General features: G+C 33.7%; 1 protein-coding gene across 1 annotated transcript in view; it reads right to left on the bottom strand.

Annotated features, from left to right (window-relative positions):
- COL24A1 (collagen type XXIV alpha 1 chain) overlaps positions 1 to 23,232 on the bottom strand; it is a 391,649-nt gene that overhangs the window by 277,820 nt on the left and 90,597 nt on the right. Inside the window, exons 8-12 of the mRNA XM_064588890.1 lie at positions 21,030 to 21,074; positions 15,758 to 15,811; positions 13,316 to 13,360; positions 7,325 to 7,378; positions 4,434 to 4,478 (exon numbers count right to left, since the gene is read on the bottom strand). Of these exons, the coding sequence (XP_064444960.1) occupies positions 4,434 to 4,478; positions 7,325 to 7,378; positions 13,316 to 13,360; positions 15,758 to 15,811; positions 21,030 to 21,074 (243 nt within the window). The remainder of the gene's footprint in view (positions 1 to 4,433; positions 4,479 to 7,324; positions 7,379 to 13,315; positions 13,361 to 15,757; positions 15,812 to 21,029; positions 21,075 to 23,232) is intronic.

Below are 23,232 nucleotides of genomic sequence, written 5' to 3'. Positions count from 1 at the left end.
TCTTGAAGTCAAAAATAGCTTATAGTACAGGGAAGAAAAAATTCTGAAATGCCAACAATGTAAGACCAAAGAACAAATAAATTTGTTAATATAACTACTTTTATATACTCTGATCCTAAAATATACCAAGTTTCCAATAAAACCAGTTTTCTTACTTTTCCTGGTTGAAAAAATAAAAACACATTGTGTTATAAATATCAAATCAATCTGTAAACACTGAATAAATACAACGTTTTATTTTGGGGAAAAGTTTCTGGGAAGTAAGATTTAAAATGAAATAACTTTTAACCCAAACATTAAATTTAAAAATAGCAGTATAAGACTAAATACTAAATAACTCTTGAACAACCAAAATAATATGCTATTTTGAAATGTTTCCATTTTCAAAAGAGTTCATATAATATTTATACTATTTAGGAGAAGATATCTCTTACTTGTAGGCCTATCATTTTATTAAAAAAAATACAGAAATCACTAAGGAGGCTGGTTCACAACAACTTAATTCCATACTTAGTGTTTATTCAGGAAAATAAGTGATGATTTGGCCAGCAGTGTGAGTGTATGATTGATAGCAACAATTTCAGAACCGAACAATTTTGAACAGGATTTTTACTACTCCTCTATGTTTCTGCACTATATGTACATAGCATATGATGTCTATATATATAAGAGAGAGACATAGATATTAATATTTTGGTAAACTTCATATCAAACACACAGCTTTAGTACACAGATTAGAAACCAACTCAATAGCTCATCTTGATTAATATTTAGAAAGGCCTGAACTTGGATTTTTGAAGTTTTCTATGTCAATTTTGACTGTCAAAGTGTTTCATACATACATAATACAGAAAGTGAAGTAATTTATTTTACCAGCTTCCGGCCTTAATTCCAGAGACTTTAAAAACCTGTGTAAAATATTAGATAAAACTGGGGCGCCTGGGTGGCTCAGTCGTTAAGTGTCTGCCTTCGGCTCAGGTCATGATCCCAGGGTCCTGGGATCGAGCCCCGCATCAGGCTCCCCGCTCCGCGGGAAGCCTGCTTCTCCCTCTCCCACTCCCCCTGCTTGTGTTCCCTCTCTCGCTGTGTCTCTCTCTCTGTGTCAAATAAATAAAATCTTTAAAAATAAATAAATAAATAAAAATAAAATAAAATATTAGATAAAACTTAAGGAGTTATCTAAAAAAGAATTATTAATTTTCTACAAATTACATTATAAAAATTACTTCAAACTGAATCATATTCTATGTTTGTAAGACTGCATACTTCTATCTACCTAAAATTTGAGGAAATGAGCTAATTTAACACACAGAAAGAATAATCAGATTAATTAAAGGGGAGTGATGATTATAATAAAGTACATCTAATAACATTCATACTAATGATAGTAAATGAAATAACATGGAATCCACATAGCAGTACCCTAATAAAGCATGAATCCACACTTCTAAATATCTCTGAAGTCAGCTGAAAATTGGAAGTAACAGTCTTTGACATATGTATAGCCAAAAGTTTCTTAGATACAAGTACTTTTAGATTTCAGTATTTCCATGGTTTCTGTTATATTCTTTCAGATATTATAGGTTTTGTCCTCTTCTTTATGGTAGGCTGAAATGCTTTAGTTCTGCCTCTGTATTTGAATATCTACTTCATATATAATAACAAATACTATACATAATTTAATAAATTGCCAAGAAAAAAATGGCCAAATTTGTATTCCACACACCTAATATTTTCTACATCAGAGAGTGGATAACTCATCAAAAGATATTTTCCTTTTACTGTTATTAAAACAGTAATAAGTAACCATTCTTCTCAGGGAATTTTAATCATCTAAATTGAAATACAAGTGTCCCATAATGCATAATATCCCATGCTAATATGGTTTGCCCTTACTTAATGCCAAAGCTATTTGAAGATGATTTTACTTATAATAAACAGAACATAGGGGAGCATTTATACATAAGATACTATTCTAGAACAGTGTCTGAGGTCAGCCTTGGCATAATTTGACTTGTGGCTGTAACTGTATCTTACTTTAAGTACTGTGATTTCCTCATAAACATGGCCAAATCATTTTGTGGTAAAAACAAAAGTACATATAACATACATGACATATTATAGCACCAGATTTTCTACTATAAACACTATTTAGGAAAAATGAGGTACATATGTTTTTCAAATATAATCTTCCCAAGGATCTAAGTCTGTGAGAAGGGCATATGTTTTTAAAGCAATAAAACTTTACAAATTTTGTAAAGAACAGAGTAATCAACCCAGTAATCATTCTATCCATTATTTTTTCCACAGTTTTCTTGAACTCCTCTTTTGAATGCAATAACATCTGTTGGATAATTTTATAATTCTCTAGGGAGCAAAAAACCAGAAGTTATCTATAAATTTCCATGGATAATTTGAGTTCATGATGGAGCAGGAAACTGGAAATCACCTATACATTTCCAAGATAAAGTTAATATCTATATAAAACCAGCCATATTGCTAAATGAAGCTGGTAGCTATGTAAGTGATATATCACAGGGGCTTTGGGAAAATGCTCTATTTTTTCAACAATCCCTAAAATTCCACCATTGTAGATTATTTATTTTGTCTTAAACTACACTTAAAATATAATTACTAATGGGTAAAGTAACAGTTGAAGCATTAGAAATAATTTATATAATACCATAAATAACTTTATTATTCTTTTACTGATGTCATACTTTGATAGGAGGAGGATGGAAAAAAATAAAGACGAAGAATGGAGAAGACAAGAGTAAAAAAGATAAATTTCACCTACTGTCAATTTTGAGACAGCCCACATCTGCATATTTAAATTAGATATTTGAACATGATAATTAGAGAGCTATTCTATTGGGGTGTGTGAATGAGGGCTTAAACAAAAAGAAGTTACATAACATTTTGCAGTATAAGAAGTGTAATCAAATGAGATGGCATGCAAAATATTTATCAGAGTGCATAAGAATTAAAAATGCAGGTGGTGATGGTGGCAGTTTCTGTGGTTAGAAATGCTAGAAGATTAGCTTTAAAGTTGAATATAAATGTAAGAAAACAAAATGGTTGGCTTATTTTTAATTTCTTGACAGTTTGGTAAACTTATCTTAATAAACTGAAATTTTTAAAGTGAAACTTTAAAATAATTTTATCACATTTTGGCCAACTGTCATGAAAACATGAATCATGCAATTGTAAGCAGTGTGAGTCACAGAGAGCAGAAATACTGAGTAAGGAAAAGGATCCTGGATTTATATGCAGAGGAGCTGAGATCAATTCTTGATTTTACCACCATTACCCATGGAATTCAGAGCAAATCTCTAAACGTCACTGAGCCTCATTCTCCTCAATTATGTAACAGTGATATTAATACCTATTCTAATCTACCTTCAAGAAATACTGCAAAGCGCAAGAATAAAATGCTTTAAAAGGACATGAATATTCTGGTGAGGTTTGTAATCTTTTACAATTATCATCAAGGTTTTATTTACATACACCAACATTTTAGAAAAGCTGTTATGAAAAACCCAATTTCCTTCCTTATAGATTAGAAAACAAAGGGGTGCCTGGGTGGCTCAGTCGTTAAGCGTCTGCCTTCGGCTCAGGTCATGATCCCAGGATTCTGGGATCGAGTCCCACATCGGGCTCCCTGCTCGGCGGGAAGCCGGCTTCTCCCTCTCCCACTCCCCCTGCTTATGTTCCCTCTCTTGCTGTGTCTCTCTGTCAAATAAATAAATAAAATCTTAAAAAAAAAAAAAAGAAAGAAAACACAGTGCAGCACAAAAAGTGCTACCCTAATAAAGACCTGTGGGTAGCAGTAAACACAACACAAGGGACAAGGAGGTGGCTAGGTAGCTTTACTAACTCAGCCAGGATAACAGGGGGATGCTTCCCTGAACCACAGTTTTCTCATTAGTTAAATGATGGGGGCATGGGTTGATGTCAAAATTTCTACCCATCTCTGAAATTATTATATTATCTGGCAAAATTCACTTTCCTTGATTTTCTTAAATCTGAAAATATAAGAAGCTGTAGTGAACTAATTTTTGAGCTAATATCTGAAGCAGGCATTTTTAAAACCAGTAAAACATGAGGGTGAATAGTGCTATCATTAGTGTTTTAAATGTTCATGTATTTTCTCTGACATTTTAGTTCCTTGTCGTAGAGATAAAGGTCCTTTACACTGGTCTGTTAAATGGTTTAGGAGCATTAAATTTCATTATTTTTTAATCTAAGATTTCCTTCACAATCTCAGGTATTATTTGATAGACTGTTAAGGTAGCAAAAATTAAATTCTGTTGAATGAGATAAATTGTAGGCAACAAGAACAAACTACATTTATATTTGTATAGGTGAGAAATATGCACATAATCAGATTATATTTCTCAGAACTGAACCTCAAAAGACAAAAGTTGAATTACCTGTCTTCCCTTAAGACCCCTCTTTCCCCGGATCCCAGGAACACCCTAGAATATATAAAAGTCAAAAATAAATATTTGTTGAAAAAAATGAATGAGTTAGATATTACAGATCTTTTTTTTCTCAAACATCAATTAATGAAGTATGACGAAGAGAAAAATGAATTGTTCTTTAAGCTGGTATGACATTCAGAAAAGCTTCAATATATTAATTTAACTGAAGTGTCTCCTTTTCTTCTTCATAACAGCATCTTGATTTTATTCTGGAATGTATCCTATCTGTACTTTAAAATGGGATCCTGACATTCCCCATAGTTATCTGTCCAGAGGTAGGCATACAACCAAAGCTGGCACAACCAGATAAACAGGAAGGTCTTACTTTTCCAAAACCTAAGGGACAATCACCTCATCTCTGTCTCCCTATCTCTCTGGCTGGACATAAATGAAAAGCACAGTTAGCTCTTGCACGGCAATTCAGCAGTTATATGGGAAACCTGCCTTAGTGTAAAGCCAACATTAGGCAAGGCAAAGCAGAAAGATGATATCACCGTGCTCAAGATCATATTGTGCCTAACTCCCACCTAACCTATAGATTTCTGGTCATGTAGGAAGCAGTAGGGCATAATACGTAAACACGCAAGCATTGGAGCCGAACATGTGTTCAAATCCTAGCTCTGCTCTTATTACCTGTATATAGTCTTAGATAAGTCTTTCTCTCTGTATGCCTCAAATTTTTTCATCTACAGTGAGAATAATAATAATAGTACCTATCTTACTGGGTTTTGTGAGCACTAAAGGAGTTAATTCATATAAAGTATTTGCATAATGCCTTGCATATATATAACCATTCAGTAAACTGTTTGCTATTATCATTACCATCATTATTAAAAATTTCCTCATTTTTAAGCCCGTTTGAGTTGGGGTTTTCTGTTACTGACAGTCCAAAATATCCTCACTGATATAATCATGTTGAGACTTAGAATCACTTAGAAGCCTTAGAGACTAAGATATCTGCCAGAACTATGTAGCTTGGGATTTATAGTACATACAGATAAATTAGAAGATATCATTAATTGAAGTAATCCATCCACTTTCAGTTCAACAGTGTTTGATAAATACTTATCTAAGGTCTCATTTCATTAAGACTTTATATATTTTTACATAATATAGCCAACCATTTTTTCAAAAAATAAGGTAATTATTTTTTATAACTTCAGTAGCTCTACAAAATCTCTGCAGGAAACCCAAGGATAATACAGACAAAATTATATAAGCACTTTGTCATATAGATATATATACACAGATGTACATTACTGACTCCCAGGAAGGAATTTTTCTATTTGTTTTCAGGAATGATTAGCATTATATACTCTTTTTGTCTGCTCTTCTCTACTCTTCTTCTTTACTCTCTTCTCTACACATACACAGTTTATAACATAATAACAACACCCAGTTAGCTATATTATTCATAGTTTTTTTATTATTCATAGTTATAATGAAAAATTTGAAGTAGCCAAATAATATTAGGACATGTTATCCATGATAGTCATAATATCACAAAATTGTCTTATATTTATGATTTGAGACAGGTGTTAATATTTTCACACAGACTGGTCAAAACTAGTGAGCATGATTACAGGCAGTGTGCCTAATGTTGGTCAGTGATGGGATCCTTAAATTCAAGTTGATATCATTTTGCAAGAATATATAATTTTGCTTTATTTATTACATTACTAACTAGAAATAAGGTCAGGGAAGTATTATATCATGAGCAGCAGAGTAACAACAATGTAAACTGTATATACTCCTTTGGTCAATGAGAAGCAGTTCAATTCTTTGCATGAATAGACTGGAAACATGATCTATAAATGTGCTGTATCACATGGCAATTAAGTAGCTTAGTTGTGGGATCACACTGAAGATATTTCTGCAAGTGAAAGAAATGACGTATATTCACCAAGGGAAAATCTTCACCTCATCTCAACAAAGAAGACTGGACATTTTGATTGTCACTGCAGCACATTTAAACTCTGAATATTTCTCCTCTGTCAGGAAATTCACAAGTGATTACAGGAAAATGTGATATAATTCATTCAAACTATATATTTGAAAAATTCATCCAGCAAAGAATAATCAGGTTTACTTTCACTTGCAAAAACCAGTTTCTAGAAATGAAAACTCTGGCTTGAATAGCACACCTATAATAATAGTATTGAATGCTAAATTCTGAATATGATTCTCTATTTTCAAACCTAATATTGTTCAGTTCTATTTTTTCAATGAATACTGACAGTAAAATGAAAGAATACAAATAGAAACCAATGAACTGCATACAACACTGACAACTAGACACAATGGAGTTGGAATGCCAGAACTCTGTACCTATCTTGATTAACTGTTTTAAGACAACAACCATTTGCAAAGATTCTATCTTTATTCACAAGTACCTTCCTTTATTCACAGTAGGTATCTGTCTCATACCTACATTTATGAACAGCTATCTTCCATTATTAAACAAAAAATATATCTTCTGAGGCTTAATTATTTACTGTATGTTATACTATAAAATATAAGACCTGTCAAGAGCTTATGCTTAAAGATTAATGAATTATAAAATACAATTTTCATAATTAGACAGTTTAATATTTCAACTTGTGTTTTTTAAAAATTGAATTTAAAATAGCTAACCATATATATTTGTATCACCTTACTTCCTTAAAACAAAATTCAGTAAAATTCCAGAGAGTCTAATTATATTTCTGGTAGGTGATTTTTCTTAAAGCCGGCATGCTTCACTCCATAAGATTACCTGCCTGATATGTGAGCTTATAAACTCTGTTGTACTATTATAAGCATATCACTTTAGAAATAATATTTGAAGGAAATGGACTTACTCTTTCTCCTTCAGGTCCCAGTTGTCCCACTTCTCCAGGAGAGCCAATAAAACCCTTAGAGTAAGCAAATAATCTTTATATTATTTCATGTGAATACTTACCCTGCAAGTAATTCCAAATAGAGATCATAAATTTGTTCATAATAATATGAAACTCTAAGGCATAACAGAATAAATAACTTCGTGCCCTTGCTTTATCACCTCCTTCCAGAAGTTACAGATCAATCTTTTCATTAAAAAAAAAAAAAAAAGTAGGGAACATAACTTAAGACACAGTGACCAATGAAAATCAAGACCAAATCCTTTTCTTTGTTGAATTTTATAGTGGGAAGAAAATATATAATTAACTAAAATGTAAGGCAGAATGGAAGTACCAAAAATACTTAGTACAGAGGAAGAAGAGATTCATTCCAACGTGGCAGAAGGTAAAGGCAATAAAAAAACACTTCAAAAGAGACTGGCACTTGAGATAGGCATACAGAGTAGATAAAATCCTGACAAACAGAGGATGGAGAAAGGAAACTCCAAGCAGAAGAATTATAGGAAGTGGAAACAAAGAACTTCAGGAAGTGTCTGTAAATAGTAACGGATAACATTATACCTGTAAGATGCTTTGGAGAAGAGCAAAGATCCATTGTATCCTAAAGAAGATTCCAACTGGTCTGACAATAAGGGGTATATATAAATAACAATGCAATGTACTTTATCCTAACATACTTTAGTTATATCTCTGTGGCAAATAAAAATCTCTTCATCAATTTAAAAGATAAAGTGTATGATAGTTTGGAGACTAGATTAAGGAGACCTTTAAATTTCAAGCTAAGAATTTTAGACTTTATATTTTAGACAACTGGAAGCTACTGCCTTTACGGGATTGTAGTAGTGCCCTGAGGTTAGGTTGTATTTCTAAAACATTAATCTACTGACAGGATATAGAATACATATGAGATAAGAAATAATGAATATAGGAAAACCTGTTAGAAGGCTCTTTCAATGGTCCAAATTTGAAGTAATATGAGCCTGGATCATTGATTCAAAAAACATTACTTAAGTGCCCACCATGTGGAATACCATAAAAAAAATAAAATAAAATAAAAAAAGAAATCTTGCCATTTGCAACGATGTGGATGGAACTAAAGGGTATTATGCTAAGCAAAATAAGTCAATCAGAGAAAGACAATTATCATATGATCTCACTCATATATGGAATTTAAGAAATAAAACAGGGGATCATAGCGGAAGGCAGAGAAAAATAAAACAAAATGAAATCAGAGAGGGAGACAAACCACAAGAGACTCTTAATCATAGGAAACAAACTGAGGGTTGCTGGAGGGGAGGTGGGTCGGGGAATAGGGTAACTGGGTGATGGACATTAAGGAGGGCACGTGATGTAATGGGCACGGGGCATTATATAAGACTGATGAATCACTGAACTCTACCTTCAAAACTAATAATACACTAAATGTTAATTAATTGAATTTAAATTTAAAAAATAAAGAAAATCCATTCACATGTGTAAAAGAAAAACTGTGAGCAAATCCAGAGAAAGTTACTAAAACAGCCTTGGTCCAGGATATCCCAATTCAAACTGCCAATGCAACACTGCCAAGAAGGTTCAACTGACTTTCACATCATCACGATAAATGGGTTTTTTTGTTTGTTTTGTTTTTTAAGTAGGCTCCACACCCACTGTGGAGCCCAACACAGGGCTTGAACTCATGACTTTGAAATGAAGACCTGAGCTCAGATTGAGTCAGATGCCTAGCCAACTCAGCACCCCAGGTGCCCCAATAAATGTTTATTTTTTAAATAAATACATATGTATAAACATTAGGTCAAATAGTTTTGCATATTGAGAAAAAAAGTGCCCATCATATGCCAGGAACTGTAATTAAAAGATGAATATGAAAGTCAGTGCCCTCAATAAGTTCATAGTTTTTTAGAAAAGAAGGTCATACAAATAAATAATTATAATTTCATATGATACTTATAATATGATTATGTGATATATGATGTGATAAATACAAAATACAACAGAAATTTGGAGGCAGAATGACCAACATCACCCAGAGGTATTATTTAGGAAAGCTTCACAGAAGAGGCAACATTTGAGCAAAGCTAACAATGTACTATCATTCATTCAATCAATAGGAATGACATGACATGGCATTTACACAGAATTGCAAATAGTTCTCTATGCATGATAGGCAAGCGGTGAGGTTGGAAAGGGTAGCAGTGGCCACATCAAGAAAAGTCTTGTATGTAATGATGGAAAGTTTGGAATTTATACTGTGAGCCATTAAAAAAATATTTAGGCATAGCTTTGATACAATCAAATTTTTAGTCTATAAAATTCACTAGGTTTATAGTGGATCAACCAGTCTTTGTAACTGTCTCTAAAGACTGAGGCAAAAGATGACTCTAAGGTTTGTAGTTGGACTGATAAGCAAATGATAACCACTGGTAGAAATATAGAAAACGAATAGGAATGCTATTTGGTAGAAAGAGGGTGTTTTCTTACTCATTTTGAGTCTATGGTGTTGATGAGGCATTCAAATGTAATTATCTTACCAGGGAATTGGAGAGATGAGACTCACAGAAAGAGCTCATAAAGAGATAAGGTTTGTAGGACAGGCATGTTGGAAGCCTTACAGGTAACTAGAGCTCTGAGGAGAAAACAGAAAGAAAAATTATCACCAAACCAGAGAGAGGCTGAAATGGAGGTGGGAAAAGCAGAATCATTTTACAGATACAGAGAAAAGCCCAAGTATAAGAGAATTTGAAGGAGAGATACAGGAGGCCATTTTGACTAAATTCTATGAAGGCTACTTTAATCAGGGAATGGGTGACTTCAGAGTGGATGCTTCCATAATAATACACATTAAGAAAGAATTCAGATTTTTTTAAAAGTAAATGTCATTTGTAGAAGCAGAATGGCATTATTCACAATAGCCAAAAGGTAGAAGCACCCCAAATGTTTAACACATGAATGGATTAACAAAATATGGTATATACATACAATGGAATATTATCCAGCCTTAAAAGGGAAGGAAACTCTGACACACGTTACAACATGGACAAACCCTGAAGACAATCAGGCTAAGAGAAATAAGCCAGTCACAAAAGGATAGATATTGTATGATCCCACATCCATGATCCCACTTTATGGGTACCTACAGTAGTCAAATTTATAGAGACAGAAAGTAGAATGGTTGCCTGAAGTTGGGAGGAAGCAAGAATGAGGAGTTACTATTTAAAGGGTATGGAGTTTCAGTCTGGGTAAGTTCTGAAGGTAGATGGTGGTGATGGCTGCACAACAATGTGAATGTACTTCATGCCTCCTGATATGGACTGAATTCATATGTTGAAGTGTAGTCCCCAGTGTGATGGTATTCCGAGGTGGGCTCTTTGGGAAATAATTAGGTCATGAGGGTGAGCCCTCATGAATGCGATCAGAGGTGATTGCTATCTCAGCCATGTGAGGATACAGTGAGAAGGCAACTGTCTACAGCCCATGAAGTAGGCCGTCACCAGGTACTTGATCTGCTGGTGCCTTGATCTTGAATTTCTTAGATTCCAGAACTGCGAGATACAAATGTTTGTCATTTAAACCACCCAGTCTGTAGTATTTCTATCATAGCAGCCCAAACTAAGACCACTAAACTATACTCTTAAAAATGGATAAAATGGAAATGTTTATGTTATGTAGACGTTACAATTTTTTAAAGTAAATATCTCAGGAATCATTTCTGTTTTGCCTGGAATAACAACCTTGGGAGGGACTTAATCTTTGAGAGTGAAAGCTAGTTGGGTGTTGCCATAGTAAGAGCAGCATTTTTCTTTGACAAGCAAAAACACTTTTAAAATTCCCTATGTTCTACAGTTTGTATGAACAAGCAAAAATTTTTTAAAAAGAGAAAATTTTTTTAAAAAGAGAAAATTAAACAAAGTTCCATTAGTTTCCTTTTACTTAACTTTAGTAAGTAAAGCATATATAATTTGTTTGCTTAAAAGCCAAGCGTGTGGAGGATGTGAAAAGTTTCTTATAAAATGAAGCATCCAAAAACATTCCTGATATCAAAACATTTAGGATTATGATGACATGCTATATATATTTTCAGAATCACCAGCTACAGATAGCTGGAAAATTAAAGAATCAAATCAATTAAATCAATCAGAAAATAAATTATATTTGTTATTTTTTATTTATTTATTTAAAGATTTTTTTATTTATTTATTTGACAGAGAGAGACACAGTGAGAGAGGGAACACAAGTAGGGGGAGTAGGAGAGGGAGAAGCAGGCTTCCTGCCGAGCAGGGAGCCCGATGCGGGGCTTGATCCCAGGACCCTGGGATCATGACCTGAGTGGAAGGCAGACGCTTAACAACTGAGCCACCCAGGCGCCCCATATTTGTTATTTTTTAAAATGCTTTTATAAAGCTGGGTGTTGAAACCTAAAGCTGTAACTTAAAAAGGGTTACAACATAGACAGTTTCCATACAAGTGAAGAAAAAAGCAACAAAAGGATGTATAATATAGTGGTATAAAGAAGAACTTAGAAAGGTTTTGGGAATCACTGACCCAAGATGAGAAAATACAGTAAGAGAAAACTACATGGTACCAAATAACATGTCTTGGAGTTTTGAGTTCATGCACAGAAAAGACTCCCAAATTCCAATAAAATGATAAAGTCTGCATAGAAAATGCATTCTATATGCTAGACACTATGGTTTAAGAATGTTAAGCTCAGGCAGTTCTTGACCACTATTCTCTACTTCCCAGATCCAAGTCAATATGTGCTTTTGGTATAGTTTCTAATAAAAAAATACATGACCTTTCTCCATTATATTTTCACTTAATATAAGGGTAGAGACAGTATAGGATAGAGGAAAGAGTACATAGCTAAATATGAGAAGACTTTGGTTCTTTGGCCAGCTAGGACTTTGCCAACTTGTGTAAATTCCTTAGCTTGCTATTTTCTCATCTGTAAAATTACTTCACAGGATTGATAGCAAAATAAAAGAAGAGAAAAACGTATGAAAGTATTATTTAGAAATTTTAAATTTAAAGCATCATTATAGCACATACTGTTTAAATACTTTATGCTTTATTTGAAAAAGGTATTTTATTTTTTATTTAGTTATATTTTTTAAGAGAGAGAGAGAGGGATGGGGCAGAGGGAGAGGAAGAGAGAGAATCTTAAGCAGGCTCCACGCCCAGCACGGAGCCTGACATGGGGCTCCATCTCCCCACCCTGAGATCATGACCTGAGCCGAAATCAAGAGTCGGATTCTTAAGTGACTGAGCCACCCAGGTGCCCCTCAAAAAGGTATTTTAGATAATATAAGGCATAGACGTAGATTCTGGAAAATAACTTGCTTTTAAAAGTAAATTTTAAAAACAAAAATTCCAGTTTACTTTTTCTAATTTTTCCTAGACTAGATTTGATTTTAATTTGTAGCACACTACATAAGATATCACAGTAATTTTTTTCACCTCCTTAATGATTAAAAGTGACTAAACTCTTTAGTGGTTTGAAGTGCAATGGTATACTCTTGATATAATAAGCTTATTTCCTTCTTTGCAGATATTTTTTTTTACTGCAGATAGTTTTTATATCATATTATCTCAGCCTTGAAATGAATATGAAATTTTTTTGCCTCTTCGTATTTTTTATCATGATTTCTTAGGTCTGTATATGTTCATATATAAATTATACTACAAATGTTGATAGAGTCCATTCTAACATACCAGACGTTATACTAGGAGCCAGAAAATAATAGAAAAGAATGAGGTAAAACCTACTACTATAAGGCTGCTTTCTGTGGCCATTAACAGTGAAAGCATCTATTAAACAAATGTACTTCTTTTCAGGCTAAACTGGCATTACATTCAAAGTTCCTACGGAAGTATGAAACTGATACCTATTTTATATACTTCATTCGATTTTTATGCAAGCATGCTTACAAAATGATGAAAATGTTTACTTACTCGTACACCTTTAGGACCTGGATTACCTTCTGGTCCAGCTAAACCCTAGTGTGAACAAAAGACATCATTATCGTACTACAGTATTTTGAAAGTATTGTTGATAAATAAAATAAAATGGTCATATAAAGAGGTATCATTTTCACAAGTATAAAATTCAGAACTAGGTATACTTAATGAAGACTATATATGTTCAAGGAGTTTTAGAATTTCAGAACCAAAAGAGTTACTATATATAATCTATACAAAAATATATTTTAGATACCTAAACAAGGTAAATTAACACACATTATAAGATACAGAAAAAATAAATTTTAATTAAATTATTTCCCATTGGAAAACTGTGTTCTTTTAAAACACTTCTAATTAACTTATCTAAAATACATTCCCATAATTTAAAAACCAATACATTTTTAACTTCAGATCAATGTCCATATGCTTGAGTATTTATATATGTTTCGGACCACAAATCATCACTTGGCGGTAAGACTCTGATATACAATACTCTCCATGTATTTTTAAAGGCCTAAAATATGGAATTTTGTTAACTATAGATTACTTTTTGGCATTTTCATTTCCCTCATTCTTGGGAATAAAAAAGATATTATAACTATAGCTTTCTAGTATGCTAAATGAATAATTAATTTCAAGAGTAAGTCTTCAATTCATGAAAACCTCGGGAAGAAAATTTGTTCTATTATTAGTCTGTATGAAATAAAGTTGTAAGTGAGAGGAAAATAAATATAAAATGTTTAGAATGCATTTTCAAAACTGTATAAAAAGACTTGAATTCATTTCAGATAAAATTATTCGGTAGTGGTATGCATGGCACTGCCAAACTGTGTCTCAAGTTTTTATAACTCTATTTAAAAATAACGCTTGTGGGGCGCCTGGGTGGCTCAGTTGGTTAAGCGACTGCCTTCAGCTCAGGTCATGATCCTGGAGTCCCTGGATCGCGTCCCGCATCGGGCTCCCTGCTCGGCAGGGAGTCTGCTTCTCTCTCTGACCCTCCCCCCTCTCATGCTCTCTCTCTCTATCTCATTCTCTCTCTCAAATAAATAAATAAAATCTTAAAAAAAAAAAAAAACTACTCCAGTACATAGAATTAATGCACACTTTCTCAACACAATGATTACTCCTAAAGCCAGTATCTTATTTAATAGAGAAACATTTGAGCCATTTCCATTATGATCAAGAACAAGCTACAAATGTCCACTATGTCTGTTACTACTGAATTAGCCAATGCAATTGGACAAGAGAAATCAGTTAGAGGCATAAGAATGATTAAAGAAAAAAAAAAAACTATATTTGCAGATATGACAATATACCGGGAAAACTCTAGATAATCATACTAAAACTAACTCAAACAAGAAAAGAATTTATTGAAGTAATAGGATATAAAATTAATGCATAAAAATCAATAGCCTTTATACAAACAAACAATAAATAGGGGCTATGATGACAGAAAACCCCATTTACAACAGCCTCAAACTGTAGTTAAGTACTTAAATACTTACAAAGAAATTTAACAAGAAATGTGCAAGCCTGTATAAGGAAAAATTTTTAAGCACTCCTGAAAGATACTAATAAAGTTCAAAGTAAATGGAAAGACATCCCATGTTCTTGGATAGGATTCTATAGCATTATAAAAATATCAGTTCTCCCTAAGTTAATTTATAAATTTGCTACAATTACAATAAAATACCAGCAAGCTATGTTCTGGAGTTAGACAATTTGCTACTAAAGTTCATATGGGGAAAAAAATTGCAAGATTGGTAGAAAAACACCGAAAAAGAAAAAATGTGTGTGGTACCAGAAAATAAAACATTTTATAAAACCCTGATAATTAAAACAGTGTGGTGCAGGACTATGAATAGAAAAATAAACAAACAGGGCGCCTGGGTGGCTCAGATGGTTAAGCGACTGCCTTCGGCTCAGGTCATGATCCTGGAGTCCCTGGATCGAGTCCCGCATCGGGCTCCCTGCTCGGGGAGGAGCCTGCTTCTCCCTCTAACCCTCCCCCCTCTCATGTACTCTCTCTCTCTCTCTCATTCTCGCTCTCTCAAATAAATAAATAAATCTTTAAAAAAAAAAATAACGCTTGTTATACAGTCTTAACTCTTACCATTACTTCACTATAGTGAGTGGCAGTATTGTAAAATCAGTGGCAGGATTGTTTTAAAATCTTATTAGACCCTTGGGCATTTTAATTTTGAAGTTTCCACACATGTTTAAAAACCCTACTCCCATTTTAAACAAAACTTTCTACAGTAACATTTTTAAAGATTTTTACAATTTTAATTTTGAAATTATTTTGCCATGAGTAATTCATTATTTAATAGAAATAAACCAATTATTATTTGAACACTAACTCTGAAAATCAGAACATACAATGCATTAATGAAAAGGAACATAAAAGGAGAAATGTAAATATAGTTACCTCACCTGCCTGCCAGGGTAACCACGTGAACCAATATTACCAGTGAATCCTAGAATTCCCTGAAATAAAAAATAAAATAAATAAAACAATACAACAAAATCAAAAGAAGCCCAAGGAAACAAATTTGGCACAATTATAATACCCAAGTTTATAAAGAAATTTTCCCCCATAAAAGTACTAAGGGTCCTGCACATTGTTTATCTGACTGAAATCACCTATTTGAAATAAAAATGAGCCAAAATTATTAAATAAAAAAATAAAACTGTCAGATTAGGGGCCTTAAATGAGACACAGACTATTTATAATGATAAATCTAGGATGGAAAATCCAGCACTACATAAAGAAGACACTTATTCTAGAAAAGGAGTTGATACATTTCCTAATAACCAGTGTCTTTTTACATTGAATTCCTTCTTATCTCAATCATCTCACAACTCTCCTTAAATGTCTAAGCATGAGGCCCAGAAGACTAAAAGGGGCAGTGAACCTCAGAGCAAACCTCTTCTTCCTTCCTAAAGTAAACTCATTCTTACCGCAAGTCTGATTAAGAAATGGATATTAAGTGGTAAGTACCTTTATCATGACATAGATCCATCTAAAAATTCAAACTAACTTTGGACGGTAAACTCATTTTAAATTGACAACTTTGTATTTTTAATTTTAAAACAAGGTTTGCTGAAGAAAGGAGACTCAAAGGCATAAGAAAGGAAACTTGCTACAGAACCGGGGGGGCGGGGGTCAAGTGAGAAGAAATACCTCCACTTTGTTTTTACTTTTCTTTCATTGATAAATTCATTCATTAGTTTATCCAGAGTTTAGGTATATTAAATAATTCTTGAACCAAGGAAATGCCAAAAGACTATATGTTGAACTGCCTTTACTTAACCTCAGATGGTGACAGCAATGTTAAATTTCATAGATTATTTATTTATTATGTAAAAATCATTTCCTTCTTGTTGTTTGTAAGAGATAAAAGACACTAGCCCTTTGCCCTTCTGCTCTGAAGCACACAGAAGAGTGTTACTTTCAGTTTAAGCACAAAAACACTATAAAATTCCTAAAAATTTGGAAAATCTATAGTAAGAACAGACAAAGGAAAAGGCAATTGGAGAATCACAGATGAACATTTTATTAGACATGAAGACTCCTAATGTATCTTTATGTCCACTTTTCTCAGAATCTCTCTCAATTTTGTTCTCTTCTCATTTCTCTCCCTCCTCCTCTCCCCTTCCTCCAACAATTACCATTTACTGAGCCCTTTTTATGTGCCACTCACTATGCCAAGCACATTACATCAGCTTTACATCTATGAGATAGATACTATTTTCTCTATTCTACATTTGAAGAAAGTAAGATACAGAGAAGTTATGAAACTTGCCCAAGATGCCACAGTGAGTAAGTAGCAGAGCCCGAATATGAACTCAATCTGACAAAAGTTGTCATGTCATGCACACACACATACATACATATATATATGTACTATATACGTATAGACATTCATCCATTATATATATAATATATATATATTTCCAAATGCTTATTGACCAATTTATAGAGTTAAGACTGTATAACAAGCGTTATTTTTTAATAGAGTTATAAAAACTTGAGACACAGCTTGGCAGTGCTATGTGTGTATATATATATATATATATATATATATATATATATATGACAATGGACAATTTAACAGAATGTAAATAAAACAGTGGCTTTCTGAGAAGTACAGAATAAAATTCTTATCTACATATGGAGAGATTTATCCTATGAATTTCAGAAACCATATTTCTGTACTAAATATCACCTTATTAAAAACATGCTCAATATATAATATCATATTCCCATAACATTCATTTAGCACCTATCATATGCCAGGCACTATTTTAAGTATTTTATATGAATTATCTTATTTAATCTGCCTAAACCCTATAAGGTAGGTGCCATTATCCCTATTTTATAGAATACAAAATGAAACATACAGTGTCTGTCACCAGTGGAAAGTCACTCAGCTAGTACATGGGAAGCGAGGATTTGAATAAGCATGTCTAATTCCAGAGACCACCATCTAAGGCTGCTTCCCTAGCGTAGTTCTAAAGTGTACATAACTTCCAATAGTACTCTAGGGAAAGCCCTCTAATTATGAGATTCGCTCCAGTCTATTTACAATTGCTTCCTTTATGCTTCATCCAATTCTAAAATACACAGGCCTATATCCAGACATTCACAAAACCTTATATTTGGGTATGCCATTAGAAAGGAGTGAAGCAAATTAAAAGGGCTGTTTTTATTCTGTAGGTCACTGTCTGGCTAAGACCAACCACCATCCCTTTCATTCCTCTCCTAGCCAAATTAGATTAATTAAGCTCTATTAAAAAGCGATCTGTTTTAAGACATAAAGGAAATCTGATTTTGAATGGATTTTCATAAAAGGTGTTAAGGCAACATGTAGAGATCTAACACATTCCAGCTGCAAAGAGAAATACACAAAAGAATTCTTGGGGATGGCTAAATTCTGCTATCCTGGAATGGCAGTAGACAAAGTAAACAAGTAAGCCTTCAGCAGTCTTATATGGCATAAACATGTATAAGCAAACCACACCCTAAAATCACTATGACAACCACAGAAGCTCAAATGAAACTCAAAGCAAACACTACAACTTAAAATTCACTATGCACTTAAAAATGGTTAAAAACAAAAAAGTTGGCCCACTTAAATCTATAGATCGAATGGAGCAATTTAGACACAAAGATCTATCTCTAGACCCTGGAGAAATCAGGAATAGGAAACTTGCCCCAATCCTACTTCTAACACCAAGAATTAAAAGCACACATTCTGAGAAAATCAAGACTTCACTGGGAATCCCAGCACTGCTACCAAGTAGAATTAGTAAAGTAGAATAATAATATCTAGGGGCGCCTGGGTGGCTCAGTCGGCTAAGCGGCTGCCTTCGGCTCAGGTCATGATCCCAGGGTCCTGGGATCGAGCCCCCCCATCGGGCTCCCTACTCAGCAGGAAGCCTGCTTCTCCCTCTCCCTCTGCCTGCCACTCTGCCTACTTGTGCTATCTCTCTATCTCTCTGTCAAATAAATAAATAAAATCTTAAAAAAAAAAGAATAATAATATCTAGGTCACAGGATTATTGTGTGGAGAAAACAGAACAATGTGTAGAAATATATTTAAAAGTGGGAGAAACTGCAACAATCCTTAGCATTGCCATGCATTAAATTAGTTAACATATGGAAATACTCAATAAATAATTATACTACTAGAAGTTATAGTTGATAGTAGGTATAGTTTAGCAATTAATAAGAATTCAGTAAATGACAGCTCTTATTACTGGCACTTGCACAGATGATAAAATTATTTTCCAAATGCTTATTGACCAATTTATAGATATTTACAAAATTTTTCAGAAGTAAATGTCTCCTAGCAAATTAGTTATGCTCCTCTTAATATCCAGTGTGTTCACAGTTAAAATGCAAAATGATTTTAGATGTATTTCACAGTTACCACCAATTTTGCCTTTTTTCTGGAAATAAACAGAATGGAAAGCCATAACTGCTCCAAAATACATTTTCCAACCTTTAAAACTGATTTTAGACTCTTCTAAAATGCACACCACTCTCAGAACAATAATAAGTATACTAAGAACTAGGTTATAGAGCAGCTGTGAGAACACTTGTAAGTATTAACATGGTCAATTTTTCATTTACTTGTGAAATATTAGGTTTTCTTTATTAGAACCCAGACATTTGTGTCAAAGCAGTTTTCTAGAGATTTTTTTTTAAGGTTTTATTTATTTATCTGACAGAGAGAGAGGGACACAGCAAGAAAGGGAACACAAGCAGGGGGAGCGGGAGAGGGAGAAGCAGGCTTCCCATGGAACAGGGAGCCCAATGCAGGGATCGATCCCAGGACCCCGACATCATGACCCGAGCAGAAGGTAGACACTTAACGACTGAGCCACCCAGGTGCCCCTAGAGATTTTTTTTTTTTCTCCCCAGGGACTAATCCTTCCTGTCCTTCTGACTTTTTTCCCATAAATGCTTTTTAGCACTTGTTTGATCTTCAAGAAACTGAGATTGCGCTTGTTACGGATACATATATTGCTTTACTTGCTATTTCTAGTAATTAGTAATCTTGAAAAACTGTGCCTCAGGACTGAACAGTGTATACTGTCCCACTTAACATGAATGAAAGAGAAAATGAGCTGTATTTCATTTATATCTTTCCCTCAGGGACATTCTATCACATTTCTTTCTGGAGCTCTCTTTAGGGCTTCCTGAGGCTCTTTGCTGAATCTCCAATAATGGTGTCCATCACCCTAGTTAGTTTCTTATCTCTTATCCTTTTCACTGCTTTATTTATACTGACCTAATATATACTGTATTGAAAACAAGAGATATGGCTTTATTTTTTTCCCTATGACATATGATACATTATTTTCTGGTGGGAGAGAGAAAGAATAACATGATTAAAAACTAAATAGTTCCCAAACTATTCTGACTTTAAATATGTGCATATGTGTATAATGGACAATAACATATGTGCTATTCTAATTTGGATTTTTATTAAAATTTATTTGCATTCCCTTATGCAAAGGTCAGGAAATTAACAGCTATTAATAGGCTTTTGTAAATAGGCAAACCCCTGAAACTGTATAAAAAATCAAATGTGTGGGGCGCCTGGGTGGCTCAGTCGGTTAAGCATCTGCCTTCGGCTCCATTCATGATCCCAGGGTCCTGGGATCAAGTCCCGCATCAGGCTCCCTGCTCAGTGGGGAATCTGCTTCTCCCTCTCCCTCCACCCCTCCCTTCCACTCGTGTGTGTGTGTGTGTGTGCACGTGCACAAGCACGCTCTCAAATAAATAAAATCTTAAAAAAAAAACAAATGTGTGAAAGAAAAAATGGAAACAAAAAATAAAAATAAATAAGTGTGTGTGTGCGTGTGTGCATTCATGTGCATGAATACGTGTGTTTTCTGGGGAAAGAGTTCATAGCATTTAAAACATTCTCAGAGGGGCTTGTGAACCTCAAAAGTTTAAGAACTGCTGTTCTGGAACATCTCAGGCAGATAGTTAAAGTCAGTCAGGGATTCAGGAAAAAACAAAAATAAACCTCTAACATGATCAATTGAAAAAGTCTGTCTTGCACTAAAGAGAGTGAAAATCATTGAGAAGGAAATTTAATAAGTGGGGAAAAATAATCTCTCAATGGAGTTCACTAATGTGTGTCTTTTTTATTGGAGAAGATACAGGTTTTATAAATGAAGTACTTACTGGTTCACCTTGGAGTCCTGGGAGCCCTGGATAGCCTTTGAGTCCCTGCAAGGTTAAAGGTGAAGACATGCTATGAACCATAAGCTCATACAAGCCAAAAACTAAACAAAGGTTCTAAGTTGTTTTTATCCCAACTTTTGGTTTCCTCATCAAAGCATATTTATAATTTATTTCTTATTTATCTTTTTAATATGAGTATTTGAATTATTTGTTACTATCAACAAAAATGGTAGCATACTATTGAATAGAGAATAAAAACAGTATCTTTTATATAAAGCTGGTACCCAGCAATGGATCTGTTAAATCTTACTGAAGCTTTTTAAAAGTTGATTTTAGTTTATTATTTATTTATTTATTTATTTATTTATTATTTATTTATTATTTATTTATTTGTTTGTTTGTTTTTAGAGAAGCGAGGAGGGCAGGAGGAAGAGGGAGAGAGAATCCTAAGCAGTATCCATGCTCAGCACAAAGCCCAAATCAGACTCTGTCAAGTTGGTTTTAGTTTATTAATGCTGAAGCAAAATGCCCTCAGACATAATCTATTTGTAATTACTGAAAAACTGGACCATAATCTGGCCATTTCTCTAATCCAAATCATTGTCACCACACTCCATGAATGACCTAAGAAAAACCAAAGAGGCTGCTCATGGGTCCTATGAAAAAAAGGGGTTTTATAGAGCTAAAAAATTAGTATCAAAAATTTTTTTCCATATAATAGAACCCAAATCAAATCTTTAATCTCCATTACTAATACCCTAAGATATAAAATAGATAATATTCTTTTTCTTCTAGAAAGATCTGTGAGCAAGATGAAGGAAGCTAAACAAAAGAACAGGAAGAAAGAAATAAAGGAACACTTTGGAGTTTATTTTTATAGCTCTAATCAATAATCAGTAAATCAACCATTTACTAGGTTTTGACATATACAAAACAACAAGAAAAATTTCCTTTTCTTAGGAATCTTATAGGACTTCTGGGCACCTGTGTAGCTCATTTGGTTAAGCATTTGATTCTTGGTTTCGGCTCAGGTCATGATCTCGGGTCTTGAGATGGAGCCATGCATAGGCCTCTGCATTCAGTAGGGAGTCTGCTTTTCTCCCTCCTCCCCTCTCCCTCAAGCATGCGTGTGTGTATGTGTGTGTGTGTCCTCTCTCTCAAAAAAATAAATAAATCAAAAAGAGAGAGAGAGAACCTCGTATGATTTTAAGCAAATTCTAACTCAAAAACTGAAATAATTTTGAGCTTACAAATATTAAAAACTTGAAATTAATGTACTGCAAACTGAAGGTTAAGTTTTTAGAATTTCAGGATATAGAAAAATGGAGTCAAAGAATCATTCAGGATTAATCACTGAGGGCTTTATCAATTTGTATTAATGAATTAGAGAAGGAAGTAATGCTTTGGCTAGACAATGAGGAAATTAGAAGAGGGCGCCTATTTGAAAAATAAGGAAGTGATTTAAGCAGCTTCTGATATGTTAAACTTAAAGCAACAATAAAATGCTGAAGTAAACAGGTCTCTTGGGAACCAGAGAAAAGACTGGAAAAACTAAGAAAATAAGTTTAAAGACAGATTTTTGTGTTATCTCTATATTATATGTAAGCGTATTAGCCACAATGAGGTAACAAAAGGAAAAAACAAGAGGGCAGAGGAGAAGGACTGTCCTGTGGGAGCTTGGTCCTTTTGTGTTTAGACTATTAACAAGAGAACGGAGAAGTGGTCATGAGAAAGGAGGGGAAAAAAGAGGCGGGAAACGGAAGAAAGGAACTTCACTGAGCTACTATGTGCCAGATGTTGTACCAGCCACTTCCAAATACCTCTGTTGATTCGATGGCAGTCCTACAAAGTAGATATTTCCCCTATTTTTACAGATAACAAAACAGTTCTGAGAATTAAATGATTTGACCAAAGTGATACAGGTAGCAAGGTGGAATCATGTCAGTTTGACAGATTTATCAAGAATTGAGTATCCTGCCCTTCTACTTATTCTAGATGCACGTAGTTGTCAAATACACTCATTCTCATCAATATACACAAATGTTAATTATAGATCACCAAGACAAATCAACCAAAGGAATTATATATTTCATAAACTTGGTGTTATTAAAATTACTCATTTACCAACAACATCTAATAGACCCAAAGTTTTAGCTCAATTTTGCCCTGAGTTTATACTTTTTTTAAGATACCTAAATATCAG

The sequence above is a fragment of the Mirounga angustirostris genome, unplaced genomic scaffold (genome assembly GCF_029215605.1).
Source record: "Mirounga angustirostris isolate CCGP_5_RB_7025 unplaced genomic scaffold, mMirAng1.0.hap1 SCAF_4, whole genome shotgun sequence".
Classification (NCBI taxonomy): domain Eukaryota; kingdom Metazoa; phylum Chordata; class Mammalia; order Carnivora; family Phocidae; genus Mirounga; species Mirounga angustirostris.
The sequence above is the reverse complement of the archived record's forward strand: the minus strand, read 5'-3'. Positions and strand labels throughout refer to the sequence as shown.